Source organism: Dromaius novaehollandiae, chromosome 3, assembly GCF_036370855.1.
Source record: "Dromaius novaehollandiae isolate bDroNov1 chromosome 3, bDroNov1.hap1, whole genome shotgun sequence".
NCBI lineage: Eukaryota > Metazoa > Chordata > Aves > Casuariiformes > Dromaiidae > Dromaius > Dromaius novaehollandiae.
The window spans coordinates 52,229,044-52,244,081 of NC_088100.1; the positions used below are offsets into that span (position 1 = coordinate 52,229,044).

The following is a 15,038-nucleotide window of genomic DNA, read 5'->3' on the forward strand; positions in this document are numbered from 1 at the left end:
TAAAGTAGCCTTAGAAAAGGTAAATATATTTAATAGTGCATGCACAAATTAGCTGTCTGATAATGCTGTACAAGGCAGGAACATCTGTAAAGAAACCCTGAGCAAAAAGGAGGATGTAATTTTTATTTTACACTTACTGCAACATTATTTCTGGTATTCGTTGACTAATAAAGGAGTATGTTAAAAACAGATGTTAAAACAAAATAAAACTGGATATTCTTTCCAGTTGCAACTTGTTTAAAAATCTAGAGAAAGCAGTTCTGCCCATCAGCTTCAGCAAGAAACGTTTAACATGGTGGAGAACAAGCTGAGCCTGAGTTACCCGGGACAACTAATTCCTGTAGCAGAAAGAGTGTCTTCTATCATCAGAAAGAGCCATCTGGAAGAGTGTTGGCTCCCTGCCAAGAACAGCCCTTTAACAACTGCTTGTCATGCACTTTAAGTGATAATGTTCATAACGGCACAACCTGGAGTGTTGGTAAAGGTCCTATTGGAGGGGCAACATATTCCTCCTCCCTCAGCAACCGCAAAAGGATGTTCTTCTTATTCTTTGGCCAGTTATAAATGTGCGTGTTCTGCAGCCAGGTAGGCACGTGTTCCTGAAAAAGGAGAAAAAAAATGGAAATCCCATAAATCCCACTGAATATATACCAGAATCTTGCAGATTCCATTAAACTCTGCCAAGCAAGCATTCATTTTGTCTGTTCTAGACACTTCCTGTAACAACAACAAGAAATTTTAATTTGGCTTCAAAATTGTATTTGGGTTCCTAAAGAAATGAACTTAGTATGATCTCACAGCTTGTCTGGCTCTCTTTCTCTCGCTGCCATCATGTTGGCTAATTTCAACCATGTTTCAAAGGAATTTGGATCTCAAACATAGGCATCTAAAGGCTTGTGAAAATAAATACTGAAGAGAGAAGGGAGACACTTCAGTGCCCCTACCAGGGAAAGGCTGTGACCTGTGTCTCCCCCGTAGTAGCTGCTGAAGGCTCCTCACACACGTTCAGCTTTGAGGCAAGACTCTATAGGGAGGGAGCAGGACCACGGGGAAGCATTTCTGCTCCCAGGAGCCTGTCTCGCCTCTGCCTTGTGCCTTCGTTCACCAAGTGCAGTGCCCACTGGGCACCTCCTGAGCAGGAGGCTGAGGCTGGTGCTGAGCTTGAGGTGAGGCTCATGCACCTCCAGATAAATGGGGATCAAATACCCACTACTCCCTACGTCCTGGAGAAGATGCAGCCATTCAGGGGAACTTGCTAATGCCCATCAACATAACAAATCTGGGACGGCCGTGGCATAGGACAGTGAGGGAGAGAAGCAGTCTGAAGGAAAGGAGCCTGCTCAGCTCCCATGTTCTCACAGCCTGGGGAGGTCTCCTTTCTGACAGCTGGGGTTTATAGGGGAAAGGGCTATATTCATACCACCAATAAAATAGAGTCAGAGACAGATCCTTGGCCAAAACCAGCGGGTTCATGTCCACCATGGAGATGGAGATTTCCCGTGGAGCGCTCTTGTTGGAGAAGCCAGAACAAAGCCAGAAGTGAGCTATCAGGTAAGCCGTGTGAGCAGCAAAGATGTCTAGCACTTGCTCCCTGGCCCTCTTGTTTAACAGGGCAACATTTTCCCAAACGTGACTCCAGTTAGGAGCAGCGCGGTCCCTGTTGAGCCAGTGGAGCTAGCTGGGCGGATAGAGCAGAGAGCTGCTGGCATAACACCATGGTTCTGGCACCCTGCCAGGGGATGCTCTGGCACGGTTAGTGCATTTCCTACCTGCCAGCAAACAACCTAACTGCAGTCCAAATCTTTCATTCCCAAGCCTTGTGCCTCTCCAGTTGGCTCTCTTCTCAGGGGCCTGTACAGCTGCAGGATCCAGGCTGCTCGTTTCTGCTGCTCAGGGAGCTGGCTGCGTTAGTTGGTGCCGCCACTATTAGATTAACAGCATTTGTGTATAAGGAGGAGGAGGTGAGCGCCCTAGGTGTCCACAGTCCCAGGAGTCTCACCTTCATAGCACATAGGGCTCTTGAACAAGCAGCTTGGTGAGTGGCAGAGCATCTAAGCCTGGCTCTCCAGTTTCTCCAGTGGCCAAGGCAGCATGAGCTTTGGTGAAGGGTCTGCCCAAAGTGGAGGATTTAAAATGTGGCTCCTGCAGCATTTCCTTTGCTAGGAGCATGAATAAGATTTCTTGCCTCTGCCTGCATGTTTGTTTTCACTAATCTCATAGGAATGGATTTTACTCCTTTGACAAAGTTGTCTGGAATTGGCAAAGAGATTCAAAAGATACTGGGAGAAAGAAAGGAACAGACAAATATGTTTGCATGCACATGCACACACTTGCAGTCACTCATACCCTTATTACATAAAAATGGTTTCTTTACTAAATCTTGTTAAGAGCCACAGAAGGAAATGCGGTAAAAATACAGCATGGGTTTACCAAACCAATCCTCTGTCTTTGATAAGAAAATACATTTTTTGGAGAAAGGAAATGCAGCAGACCTGGTCTGTCTGGACTTCAGCAAAGCATTTGATATGGGCCCACTTGGGAAATGGTTAGGTAAGCTAGGAAAGATGGAAATCAGTGTGAGAAATGTGCAGTAGGCAAGTGGGTGTCTCCTGACAGTGGTACTACACACCCGAAAAGACGTGTCTGGGGGTTTCTTCCAGAACTGATCCTGGGGCCAATTTTATTTAGTATTTTCCTTAATGAAGTTGGTGCAAAAAAGCACCTGCATGCTAATCAAGCTAGGTAATAATTTTAAATTGAGGAGGTGTGTAGGCACAAGGGGTGACTATAGTTGCTATTTTGACCCCAAAGGGGAGTGGAGAAAGTGAGAAGGAGCCTTAGTAGAGCTGTGGCCTTTTTCTCACCACGTGACACAGACTGTGGGTCATACCATGTGGGAGCAACAGGGAAATGGTTGCAGCCCTTTTAATTCTTTTAAATCCAGAGCCATATCTGGCTCTAAGTAAGTAGGGAGGAAATTCAGAACACCATGTGGAAAGCATTTGATAACTTTCAGGATTGTAATAGGAATATGGCAGAGCGTGTTAGCGCAAAGGGCAGGGCTGTATATTCAGGGCCCATGTTTGCGGAGCATGGTTTGAGCTAGCTGGGCTAGTACTTGAACACATACAGAAAAGGCCAGTGTAAAAAGACAAAAAATTTGCCTGCCTACATCATCCCATTTTTCATATATATCATATTTTGCATCCCTGGAATAGGTGTGAGTTTTGCAGGTATTGATACCTCATCTCCTCTGACTGTCTACTGACTGCGACCTGCCCAGGCCCCTCTGGGTCTGGTTCTCTCCTTCCACCCACGATATCCTCAGTTATATTATCATTAACCAGCCTGATGAAGGCTGATGATGTACTAAAGAAATGTGTGAAGAAAGAGAGCAAACCTTAACAGCAATAGAGAATGCTCATCTGTGTAATTTAGACGAGAAAGGCACCTCTCGAAAAACTGAAAGGAGATCAGGACTACACAGCAATCAGCAGGAAGGCTGCTTGGAGACGGATGCTTTGATAAGAGCAGCTGAATAAACCAGCCCTGGAAATTCCTTATAGATCACTGTCTGCGAACTGCTGCTATATGCTAAATAGTCTTTTGATACACAAAGTTGAGCCAAAATTAATGTAAGTTTATTGTTCTTGTGTCTGCTGCAAGGCCCAAAGAAGGCTATAGTGCCTGCTGTGCCAGTTCTCTCTGCAGCCCCATGTTGGTGTCAATGTTGCCGTAAGGTCTCTTTGCACAGTAGGTGCTCAAGGATTCCCCAGAGTTAGGAGCCGTTCTGCCCTGTGCCCCTCCTCAAGCTTAAAGACTGACTGAAAACACAGAACAGGTCACTGCCTTTGGTCTGCCCAATTCCCACTAGTGCCGCCTCTGAGCTTTTAACACTTAATGCAAATAACAGATCACCCTCCTTCATGCTGAGGTCATTCAGGAAGCTGAATGATATAAAATACCAGAGGTACCATTCATTCCAAAGAATCTTACGTATTTTACAAAGCCAGGGACATGTTTTCAAGTTTCTGAACTGATATTAAATCAATGCCTAAGTAAAGAATTTCTTTGCACTAAAATCCACAAGCGCTGTGGGACCCCACAGGCGTACAAAACATTGATAGAGTTGTTTAAATGTTGACTTTGTTTCCAAACTCTGGGCACCCAAATAAATACAAAGAATCTTTCCATCCTCTTCCAAAATGCAGCTGCAGCTAGGTGTAACATGACAGCTACCAAACAGTGCATACTATTTAATGATGAAAAGTGAATACGAATATAATATATCCATTCTAAGTTTGGGGGAAGAATGCAATTACCCAATGAAAAATGAGGACATTTAACTTTTCTGGCCTTGTAAAAATCCAAGAGATTCTCCCAGCGTGAGGAAGAAAGGTAAGGGATTCAATTGTATTACGTATTTTCAAATGAATCCACAAAACCAATAAGGAAGGTAGATGAAATTGCAAGTCTTAAAAAACCTCACAGTTTGCCTTTGATGAGCCCATCAAAGTTGAAGCAATGGCAGAGTACTTTAGTATTTACTGTCCTCTTTATTTTTATATTCTCAATCCACCCTCTTCCAGATCCTCACTTCACATCAGTCATAAATCTCCCCCATCACACTCATCAGCATTACATCTGGACAAAATTATAAAAGGGTTAATATAAAAAACATGCTTGCTGGATAGATTGTCTCTCCATTTCAGTTCTTTCAGTGCTCAAGATAATTTGAGTTTTAGTTATACGCTCATCATCAAAAATACATTTATGTACTGATATTTATATTGTGGATGTTTTTCCTTGTTACTTGTACATAAAACTGTAAACTTTTCATGTAAAATGTAGTTTGGAATATTACTAGTGGGCTATTAAGCACTGAGAAATTGAGGTTTTGATCTTTAAGATTTCATCTGGTGCACTGTGATCCAAATGATACATGCTTAATTATGTAACAAATACACACACACACACACACACACACGTTTGTATGTTACCTTTTTAGCATTTGGAAAAAGCACAGGGATGAATCTGAAGTTCATACTTCCTTGCTGAATAAACTCAATCTGCATCTAGAATAGAACAAATTGCCATATTTATTACGATTAATGTTATGTTAATTTTTCTGTACATGCATCTGAATCCTATGCATAAAACATTAATTGCTTACTTAAACTGCTCTTCTGTTAAGTGATTTGATCTATTGCTGGTGGACTCTGGGTATCGTTTTGTTTGGCCACTTATCTGATTCTTCTTTACTACAGAGAGGATACAGGAAAGATTTGTCAACATTTCTTGAGCGTTTACAGTCCTTCAGTATGAAACAATTATGGTTTTAGCTCCAGTTGCAGTCCCATGAAATCCGTCTAGAGCTGATGAAGCCTGACTTGACTAAGGCCCCGGTTTAGTCTCCAATGGTGTGAAAAATTTCAGCTGAAGGCCAGCACAGAGTCTGAGCCAGGACCCAACCTGTCCCCACGTCCCAGAGACGTAGGCTGTATGCGCCGCGGGCTTTGATGGGGTAGTGCAGAGCTGCTGAGAGCTTGTGTGTTGGCCACAGTTTCTGAGAAGTTTAGCTAAAGGATTAAACTGTGGGATTTGAGAGGTTATGGGGTAAGAAATGCGGCAAATTGAGAACCAAGGGAGAAACGATGAGTTTCACGGTTCTGCGGGCTCTTCTGGGCTAAATGTCCACCCTGGGGCTGACTGCAGAGAAAGGCCTCTGTGACTCCCGGACCCCTGCCACCCTGTGTCCCCTCCTCTGCAGCTCTCACTTTAGCTTTGCAATTCCATGTTTCAGCCCGCTTTATTGCTGCCCCCCCAAAAAAAGAGCTGAAGCGATGGGGACTGGTTTACAAGGAGTAAAGTCAGGCAGCAGTAGATACGATTGTGCTAAGGGCTATATGAGAGGGCAACAAGGGCTCAAGAAGGTGAAGGAGGGAAAAAACATAGGATAATAAAGAACATGGAGGAATAAGATGAGCATGTTTAATAGGACTTTTCTTTCTTGAACCTCTTAGCAGATGTTAATGAGCATACAGAGCTGATGAGAGGGAGGATTAATGAATTCCAAAGGGGGGTGTTTAACTATGGGGATTAGTGAAAACAAAGCACAGAACCTGCCATTTGGAGAGAGATTTGTCTTTTGAGAAGAAGAGACAAGAGTCTTTGTAAAACAGCAAATGCATGTCCTTGCTTACCATCCTGTGGATGTATTTAGTATGTAAGCCATGTTCATCCCTGTCCAGCTGGGATTCAGCCCCTTCCACATCCTGTTTGTATTTTGGACTGATTGCTATGATTATCATCACCGTCTTCTGTTAGGGAGAAAAGCACTTTTATGAAATTGGGAAGTGCAGTATGTTTGGTAGAGGCAGATCGGAAATCTGCCAGTTTGTATTTTAAGTGATCTTTATGTTCTTGGCAAACATGAGAGGATCTCATTCATTCTGGCAGGAAATACAGGAGAACTCGTACACTCATCTTCCTCTTTATTTCTGGAGATCTCATAATATAGAGTATCTAAATGTCAAGAGATATATTAACAGCTACCAGTTTGCAGTTGGAATCCCTCTAATAAAAAGCTACTTTCTATCAGTGTAGAGTGCATATGTATATACACAGAAAACTTATCTTCAAATTGAGACCTAAATGTTTTCCAACAGCTTATGTAAAAGTGCATCTATTTAACCCTTCATGGCTTTTACACACAAGGACACTAAAGGCAGTTGTCTGTGCAAACTACATCCAGGCCTTTCAGCAACAGGGGCAGCACTGTTATTGCTGATCTCCTTAGGTGCGAGGAGACAGAGGGCTGTGCAGAGCTGCGGGTTGTCAGGGATGGCCTGGGCTGAGTTTTGGGTAACCTGCCAGCTCTTGTCCTGCCTTGCCTTGGCCGAGCCAAAGGCAGTGCTCCTTGCCTTGCCGGTACAGCCAGGATCCCACCTGCCGCCTGTTTAATCCCGGGCCCTGGCTGATCTCAGGTTTCCACAAAGAGGCCATCCTTCCTATCTGGGAAATCTCTCTCCTCCTTAATGGTGGGCCAGTGAAGAGGTTCAGCAGATTAAAGCCTCCTATTTGCATTTACTTAGGGCCTGTCTTTTATCTCTGCCACATCAGGCTGTGTAAGGCTTCCAAGTATGTGGCTTATAGTCAGCCTGGCACCTAATTAACTCTTTCTTTCTGTGCAATATCAAGGAATTTGCCCCACCACAGGGTCAAAAATTGTAAGAAACTATTATCCCTTGCACTGACTTAACATACTGCAGAATTGCTTTTGCTTGTGCCTGACGTGCATGTAAGCACTTACAGATGTTGAGGGTTTGCAGAGACATGCTCAGTTGCACACGTCCCCCTGCTTGTGTCCAAGCAGTCCCTCCCTGCTTGCGTGTGTAAAGCTTTTTAAGTTATAAACTGCCTCCACAGTAAATGGAGGAAGACAGGCATCTCCAGGGGGTCAGTCAGAGAAGGACCCATCGGTATTTCAGAGAGCAACAGAGAAGCTACAGGTGAGAAGCAGGACAGACATTAACCACTACTTTGCAGCTTGTGATGAAACAGGTATCTATTTTACCATGCATAGGTAAAAACAGAGTGCTGAAAAATGAGATGGATGAACAATTTGTCAAATGGCAGCTTCAGGCTGAATGTAACAGCCACCGCTGGAATTTGGCAGGAAGGGCCAGATTAGCACTTCATTTCTTAAAGATTTTTGGGATCATACAAAGCAGAAGTGAGTGAGAGTTGGTTATACCTTCTATCACAGGCCTCTACCATTTCAGTAGGGGCAGGGAAGGGTGTATCTTGCATTTTGATTCTGCTCCCATTACTATTTGCATAATTTAACAATTTTCCTCAGGTCACCTCTGTCGGGGAACAAGGTTAAATTGTCTTTACATACATCACCTAGGTAGCGTTCCATCCACTTAATGATGTCAATGCCTCGTACCGTGTCCTCAAATATATCAATCTGCAAGAGGATGAAAGTGGTTAGCATCCTTTTGCCTTTTCTTCCCAGTTCATGTCTCTGAAAAGGTTCCCAGATGCCAGCACTTTTCCTTAGTTTTTGACATTCATGCCTTGGAAAAGAAACAGCACACGCACACATACACACATGCATGCGCATACACAATTTCACCCCATTTTTCTGTGCTCCAGAATTGAGCAAGACAGGCACCACCCAAAGCTGGAGGCAGTCTGCTGCAGCACCTCTAGGCTCCTGGGTAGCCAGCTGTTCCTGCTGTCCTGCCCTGACAGCTCCAACCACCCCCAGGCATTTTTGCTGGTTGGAACAGGAGACAATTGCTGCTGGTGAACATTAGATATTCAACATTTACAAACTGGCTTTTTTGCTTCCATTAATGTCTCATGAAGGTGGACAGCTGCCCACCTCCTCTGTTTGGCTAGCTGATCCTGAATGGTTGCATCAGAAAATTTTCTGGCTGCAAGAGCATATACTGCACGTCAAATTTTAGCTTCATCTTGCACTAACTTTTCAGGGTGTGTGGTGGGAAGTCAGCCAAGTCATTGATCCTGGAAGCAGCAAAGCAACCTTCAGTGAGAGGAGAGAGGTGGAGGACCTCACAGGACGGAATGTGACCAACACCACTCACTTCCTTGCACTGTCTGTAAGCCAAGAAACTGGCAGTCAGTGACCATGGCCAGTGGAGTAAGTATTAACTTCTCCAAGCTTTTGATAGAAGAGTCATGTTCCTGTTTCAGGTCTTTCTTTTTTCCCTTTCCAAAAATAAAGAATATGTTTGTTTCCTTGTTTTGGGGGCACTTTACTATGAGCAAAGGTACTCTTAATGAGCCTTCTAGTAATCTTCTACTCTGTACCTCTATAGTGTTCATAGCTTTCTTATGAATTGGTCAAATGTAGTACAGAACTGCTAGAGAGAAGCATAATTTCAGGCTCTGGAAAAAGTCTTTGATTCAGGAAAATAAATAAGCATGTGCTAAACTCCCACTGAGTCTCATTCAGTTTAATGACAGCCACTTGCTTAAATGCTTTCCTGAACTGAAGCCAAAGAATGAAGGTTGAGGGGTCAGATAGCATATGCGCTTGAAGTAGGAAAATATGAATCAAGATTTTGATGAACGCTGAATCCCAGAGCCTCTATGGATGGTTCCCTTAGAGAGGACAGTTGTGATAAAGCAAACTCATGGGAAGTTATATGAAAATCTGGACAGCTTATGGGATTAGACAGTAGGACACAGACCTTTTCAGGCCAGTGATTTTTGAATCCTTTTAAAAAGTATAATAAAGCAAATGAAACCACGAGATAGACTGTTTCATTAAGCTGTGTGAAATACATTGGTTTTAGATTAGTCTTTAGTACAAAGGTATTCATAGCTGAAGAACCAGCAATGTAACAGCATCTCAGAAAAGAAGCTAGGATGGGATGATCATGAAAACTGACCTTTTTTTAATATTGCACATCAAATATGAGGCACCATTAATGGAATAGCTCATGAAAACTCATACTATTGCCCATCTGGTACCTGGTGTCACTAAACAGAATTTTCCAGGGTCATTATTAAAGCCCATTTCAAAGTATAAAATTCACTTAAAAATATGAGCAAATGAAAAGTCAAATCATTTAAGTTACAACTTTTAAATCCAAAGCCCAGTTCATTCCATTTGTATCTTACTTAATCTACAATGCAGAAAAACACAGAAAAACATCTGATAGACTGTGTGTGCCCTCTGCTTTTTAAGTAAAGGTCTCTTTTCTCCCCTAGTTGAAAATCATTTTCTCCAGAAGGAATACTTACAGCAGTTTGAAATCCATTTACAAGCAGGAAGTTCACAAATTTCATGACCTCCACGGCTGTGTCCACAGAGTAGGTTATAAAGACCTTGCCTAGGAGAGAGATTCCTTATGAATATGTGATGCACTAAAACAAGTAATGCAAAGAGCTAGACTGCCTTAACTGTCCTTTTCTGCTGCGCAGTGGTCCTGCCCACATCTCTTTTGCTTATTTATGAAATGAATTATGGGGTAGCGCAGTGGTTTAGGGGGGTGAACTCAACTCCCTGTCCAGCAATCTGGGTTTAAGCTCCTACATCCTTGCTGCCAGCAAACACACCTGCCTTGCCCTGCTGCCAGAGCTTACTTTTCACCAGCCCCATGGCATAGGCAATACTGCCCTCAGCCTGCACTGGCACCACATGCACCAACTGAAACCAGCACGGTGTCCCCCCAAACTTCACTCCCCAGGCTGAGAGCTGCACTGGCTGAGGAGGCCTTACCCATCCTGTACTGCCTCCCCGGGACAGGCAGCTGAGGACAACTGTGTCTTCGACTGCTCCCACCATCGTGGAAGGAGTTTTCATATTCATTAAATAATCATAGATTCATAGGTCAGAAGAAGCCAGATGGTTAATCTAATCCAGCCGGCTGCATATCACAAGCCATGCAAATTTATCCAGTAAATCCTGCATCTAGTCCACGCTAATTGATAAAGTAGGGCATATCCAAGAGTGCCATCAGGTGTCGCAACTCACTCTTCAGGATGGAAAGCTTCAGTATGGGACTTTGAAAGGTGATGCGCAAAATGAAGAATAAAAGACAAATTAAAACCTGAGGAGAGATGTGGAGGGATCACTCACTAGCCAGCACAGCATTTAAAAGGAAGCCAGGTTATTCGAAACCTAACTTTCCTGTAAGAGTTGAAGGGTGAGGCTGCTTCAGAAAGGCTGTTGCCCCTTGCAGGAACAGCCTTTCGCTGCAGCTGGTGCGAAGGGCCCTGGTGGCAGGGAGAGTGGCTTCACCAGCGCCTGTGCTGCCCTCGGCACATACTGCTGGCTCCCTGCCGAAAGCCCTCTTCTCTGACCAGTTCAGGGAGAAATTGAGGTCAAGACTTGACATTTTTGTCTGGTTTGGGACAGGCAGACCTTACCCCAAGGGCTTTGTTTGTTATTTGTCTTTTACTGTAAGCTTCAGTGCCTCCTGCCTCAGAGGGACATACTGTTTAGCAAGGAGTCATGAAAACAATTTTAGCAGTATTTATTTTTTGTAAACAAAATAACAAGCAATTAATGACAATTATCTTTTCAGGATTCAAGGGAATAATTCTGTTCTGCCAAACATGAGCACCCACACCCTGCAGATGTGATGACATTTCGTATTTGCTTTTCTTGTTGACTTTGTGTCTTGATGTTGTTGCACACCCCCACCCCCACCCCCCGAGCTTTCCCACCTAAAGCTCTGTAAAATCTTGCACAGAACAAATCTGCTAACCACTTACGCAACTCCTCAGGCAAATTGCTCATTTTCAGAGTTCCCTTGGCTGCAGGGTTACTGAGAGGTCTTGGGACGCCAGCTGGAAATGGGACATTGTCAGATGGACACCAGCACGCTTCCTCCGGTCCACATGCTTGGGGGGGTAGCTGACCATTAGGTAGTTGGTTGTATAACTGGTTTCTAGAAAGAAAAGCAAGTGAGGATTTTAAAAATATTTGTTTTCAGGTAAAATTCTTTTTTTCTCTTTAAAAGCACATTAAGAACTTTATCTGCATATTAGCTAAGAAAAGTTCTTGAAAAAATGCTTGGCTCGGCATTTATTTTTAGCTGTTACAGCACCTTTTGAACTGAGCCTTCTTGCTACCTGGGTGGTAGTCTACCACAAGACACAATTTATTGCAGAAGCAACATTTAGCCACAGGAAGTAAATGCGTCTCTGAGCTGAAAGCTGCTCAGTTTGCAATTAGCAGAAGTGAAGAACATTTCTGGGTGAGAAACAATGCCGTGCTATGGATGTGGTTACGCATGTACTTGACCAGAGTGGCATCTGGGTAACCTGCTCCTACCACCTTAAAGGGCGCTTTGTGGCAGCTTGGACATTCGAGGCATGACAAGCCTCAAGATGTCCTGTGCTGAGCAGGAGATGTGGTTCGAGGAGGGAAGCTACTTTCTAGAGGAAAATGGGATATGGGGACTCCCAACTCCCACCGTGCACTCTAGCACGACTTAAAGTGTCTCTGGTTTGGGGCAAAACCGCAAGTATTGCTGAAGGGAAAACCTCTGATTTCTGGACCAGCAGTAGCAGACCCAGTGGGGCTCTGGACCTGCAGTAACCTTGCATAATGTCTGCTCTACCTTTAAAACAGAGTGAAAGGGATGATTTTTAGGAAGCTTAGCAGTTCTGTTCTTAGTATACTTTGGGTTCACAGTTTGAGCCAATAAGGAGGACAATTTATACAGACTTTTCAACGAGGTGTGATCTGAATCTGTGGGGCTGAATCACTGGACAAGTGTTAGGTTTCTCTGAGAGCTTTTCCCCCCAGAGCAGTGATATTTAGTCAATCAAGCCCACTCTCTTTTTTCCTTTGCCTTTCTTAAATGAATGATGACAGTCTGGTCACAGCATGTTTTGTGTTGTCACATTAAGCTCTGGTTTATTCATTTTGGTACAGATGTTTTCTGTTACAAAATACTCTATAGGCAAATATTACCAACATATAACTGCCGTTCCTGGAATCAGCATGCAAACACCAGTAACTCAGCCACAGGATGGATCCTGGTTATTATGAATGTCTTCTAGAAGAGGAAAGTACCAAGAAATGCAACACAAACCTCATCAAAGGCCACAAAATTGCCCTGTGGTTAATTTACAGGTCTTCGCAAAACTTCACTTCATACAACAAATATGTAAAAAATTAGGAGTCCATTTTTAAATTTTACTAATTCCAAGGATACCAACTATTCCTCAGTGTTTCTACGCTTTCAAACATTCTTTAATGCAACTATCTCTACTGCAGCTACTGCTTTATCTTAATGTTATTTTTCTGTTAGAGCCCGTAAGTTTTCGTGGGCCAGAGGAGCGCAATGTTTCTGTCAGCTGCTCCCTTATGTTGCTAGTTCTGCCTGTTGTCTCAGTTTTCTGCCAGGGCTGTGTCACTTAAGTGAACATTTTCAAACACAGATGCCTCTAAGTTTAGCACCTTTACAAGTATTTTGGCACTTAAATAAAAACGGTCACCTTTTCCAATGTGCTAAATACCTGCAGCTTCAATTTGACTTCAGGCAAGTGAGTCTGGAGAAAACCCTGCATAGATAATGTCTCCCATTTGTTAATGACATGTTTTTAATGGAAAGGAGGAATGAGGCCTGGTAAATTAATCTTTGAAAAACAGGCAAAAAGCCCCAGACGAAAAGTGCTAGATGTGAGGTGTCGTATTACTACATGAGCAATCCTAGAAAATGCTGCAAACCGCAATGTAGAGATACATCAGTGACAGGCAAGATTTTTCTCCATTTTCCTCTGTGCTGCGGAAGACAGAAATCGCTGAGTGCCAATGACCAAGGAGGCCGAGGCGGGTGCACTAGAAAGCCGGAGACTGCAGCGAACCGCCGAACTGACCTTTGCTCTCAAACAGGACAGCTCTAAGGTTTCAGCTGAGATATTTTCAACCCCTCATCGCTCTAACCTTTAAGTATTTATCTTTCTTAATGTGTGCATTTCAGGGCGCGCTGCAACAACATATCAGGTAACTGGCTTTGAAGTTCCTCAGGGTAAGGTCAGGCCCCTGCTGCATGTAAAATAGCAAATAAATAAAACTACCTAGTACTCTGCATATCCCCCAGCAAGCCAGGTATACTAACACTACAGAACTTCAGAATTATTGGTTAAAAGCCCACAAAATATTATTATAGGAGCTTCCACTGCACACAACTCACTTGAAGCATACTTACAGGAATCGCAGATGAGCAGGGGAGGAGCACGACCTCTGGGGCAGTCTGTCTCCGGTGCCTTTAGGGGCACGAAGGTTAGAGTAATTTGGGATGACTTGCTGGGCCGGACGGATAACTCTCATGCAAGGGCCAGGAACAGGAGGAAGTGGCTGAGATGTATGTGCAAAATGTTGGTAAGGACTTCTGCCATCTGGGAGGGTGAGACAATAAGAGCAGCAATTATCATTTCAGGTAATGTATCTTTGCCTCAGTTTAGGTTTATCAGTTTCCAGGCACGTCCTCCTTTATTTCTAGGGAAACTGCAGCAGTTCTGAGGCATTTGCAGGGTGCTTAGCTTGAAAGAAGCAAGATTAAGGAAAGTTTTTACACTCTGAAGTTTTCTATTTCCCTTTCATATACGATATGGTTCAGCTTCCCACTGTGGGTTGGACTGTTGGGACAACTGACAGTTAAATACTGAGGGCTGCTTTGTCCCTGCACTTAACATGCCTTGGTATTTTTTTTAAATTTCTTTTTGGCAATAACTTGAGAAAAATGAATCATCCTAACATTCTCATGAAAGCAGATGAAAAAAACCTGGAACGAATCAGTTTGCAACACTAAGGCTAAACAGACTGAGATTATTGTAAATGAAAAGAGAAAAAAAATAATCTCTTGGCTTGTTACTTCACTCGATACGAATTTTCCGCCTAGCTGACCTTTTAAGGCCTTGCTGCTGGTCCTGTTGCCATGCAGGAGGCTGCAGGGGAAGCCCAAAGCCAGCATTTTGCTTAAGTAGTTCTGAAAAATCTTACTGTCATCGGCATCGTAATGCTGTTTAATAACTAATGTATGGTGGAAGTGTTGGCATAAACTGAAAGAGAAGGCAATCTAGGCTGCTGGTTTCCCAGACAGGAAAAACTGTTTTTTCAGCCTTTCTGCTTGCAGTTTGCATTAGGCAGCAGCTCTGCTCACTTGCAAGCTGCTGTGCAGAGATCGAAGTCCAGACTGGCAGGGCTTCCTAGCTCGAGCACTGCATGATTATGGTGTTATGAGCTGGCTCTGAAAGCTGCAGTACTCAAATGCTCTTTTTTTCCCGGATTGTTTTTTTTTAAATACTTTTAGCTACTTTGGGGGTCATGCTTTCCTTTTCCTAGCAGCCACGAGGGCTAAATTTTTAAAAAAATAAATAAAAAGAAAAGCTTTAATGAAATCATCCAACTCCAGGAGACAGTGCTTTACCACCAGCCTCCCAACTCCACAGTTACGAAGAGATTCCTGATGAAATTGTGAGAGTTCGCAGCGTCCTATTTGTTGAGATTGTTGTTGGAGACCTTTTTCCCTTCCTCTCAGCTA

At 43.4% G+C, this 15,038-nt stretch overlaps 1 protein-coding gene across 6 annotated transcripts in view; it reads right to left on the reverse strand.

The window, feature by feature from the left end:
- The window catches only part of TRAF3IP2 (TRAF3 interacting protein 2), a 28,419-nt gene continuing 13,381 nt past the window's right edge, over positions 1-15,038 (reverse strand). For 3 of the 6 annotated variants that reach the window (XM_026119891.2, XM_026119890.2, XM_064508888.1), the window contains 7 exons: positions 13,704-13,893; positions 11,257-11,432; positions 9,781-9,869; positions 7,904-7,972; positions 6,204-6,320; positions 5,001-5,075; positions 1-599 (listed from right to left, as the gene is read on the reverse strand). In XM_026119891.2, the coding sequence (XP_025975676.2) occupies positions 453-599; positions 5,001-5,075; positions 6,204-6,320; positions 7,904-7,972; positions 9,781-9,869; positions 11,257-11,432; positions 13,704-13,893 (863 nt within the window). In that variant the 3' untranslated portion in view covers positions 1-452. Of the gene's footprint in view, positions 600-5,000; positions 5,076-5,173; positions 5,262-6,203; positions 6,321-7,903; positions 7,973-9,780; positions 9,870-11,256; positions 11,433-13,703; positions 13,894-15,038 lie in introns of those variants that run through there. The other 3 variants (XR_010388331.1, XR_010388329.1, XR_010388330.1) reach the window with 3 other exon arrangements.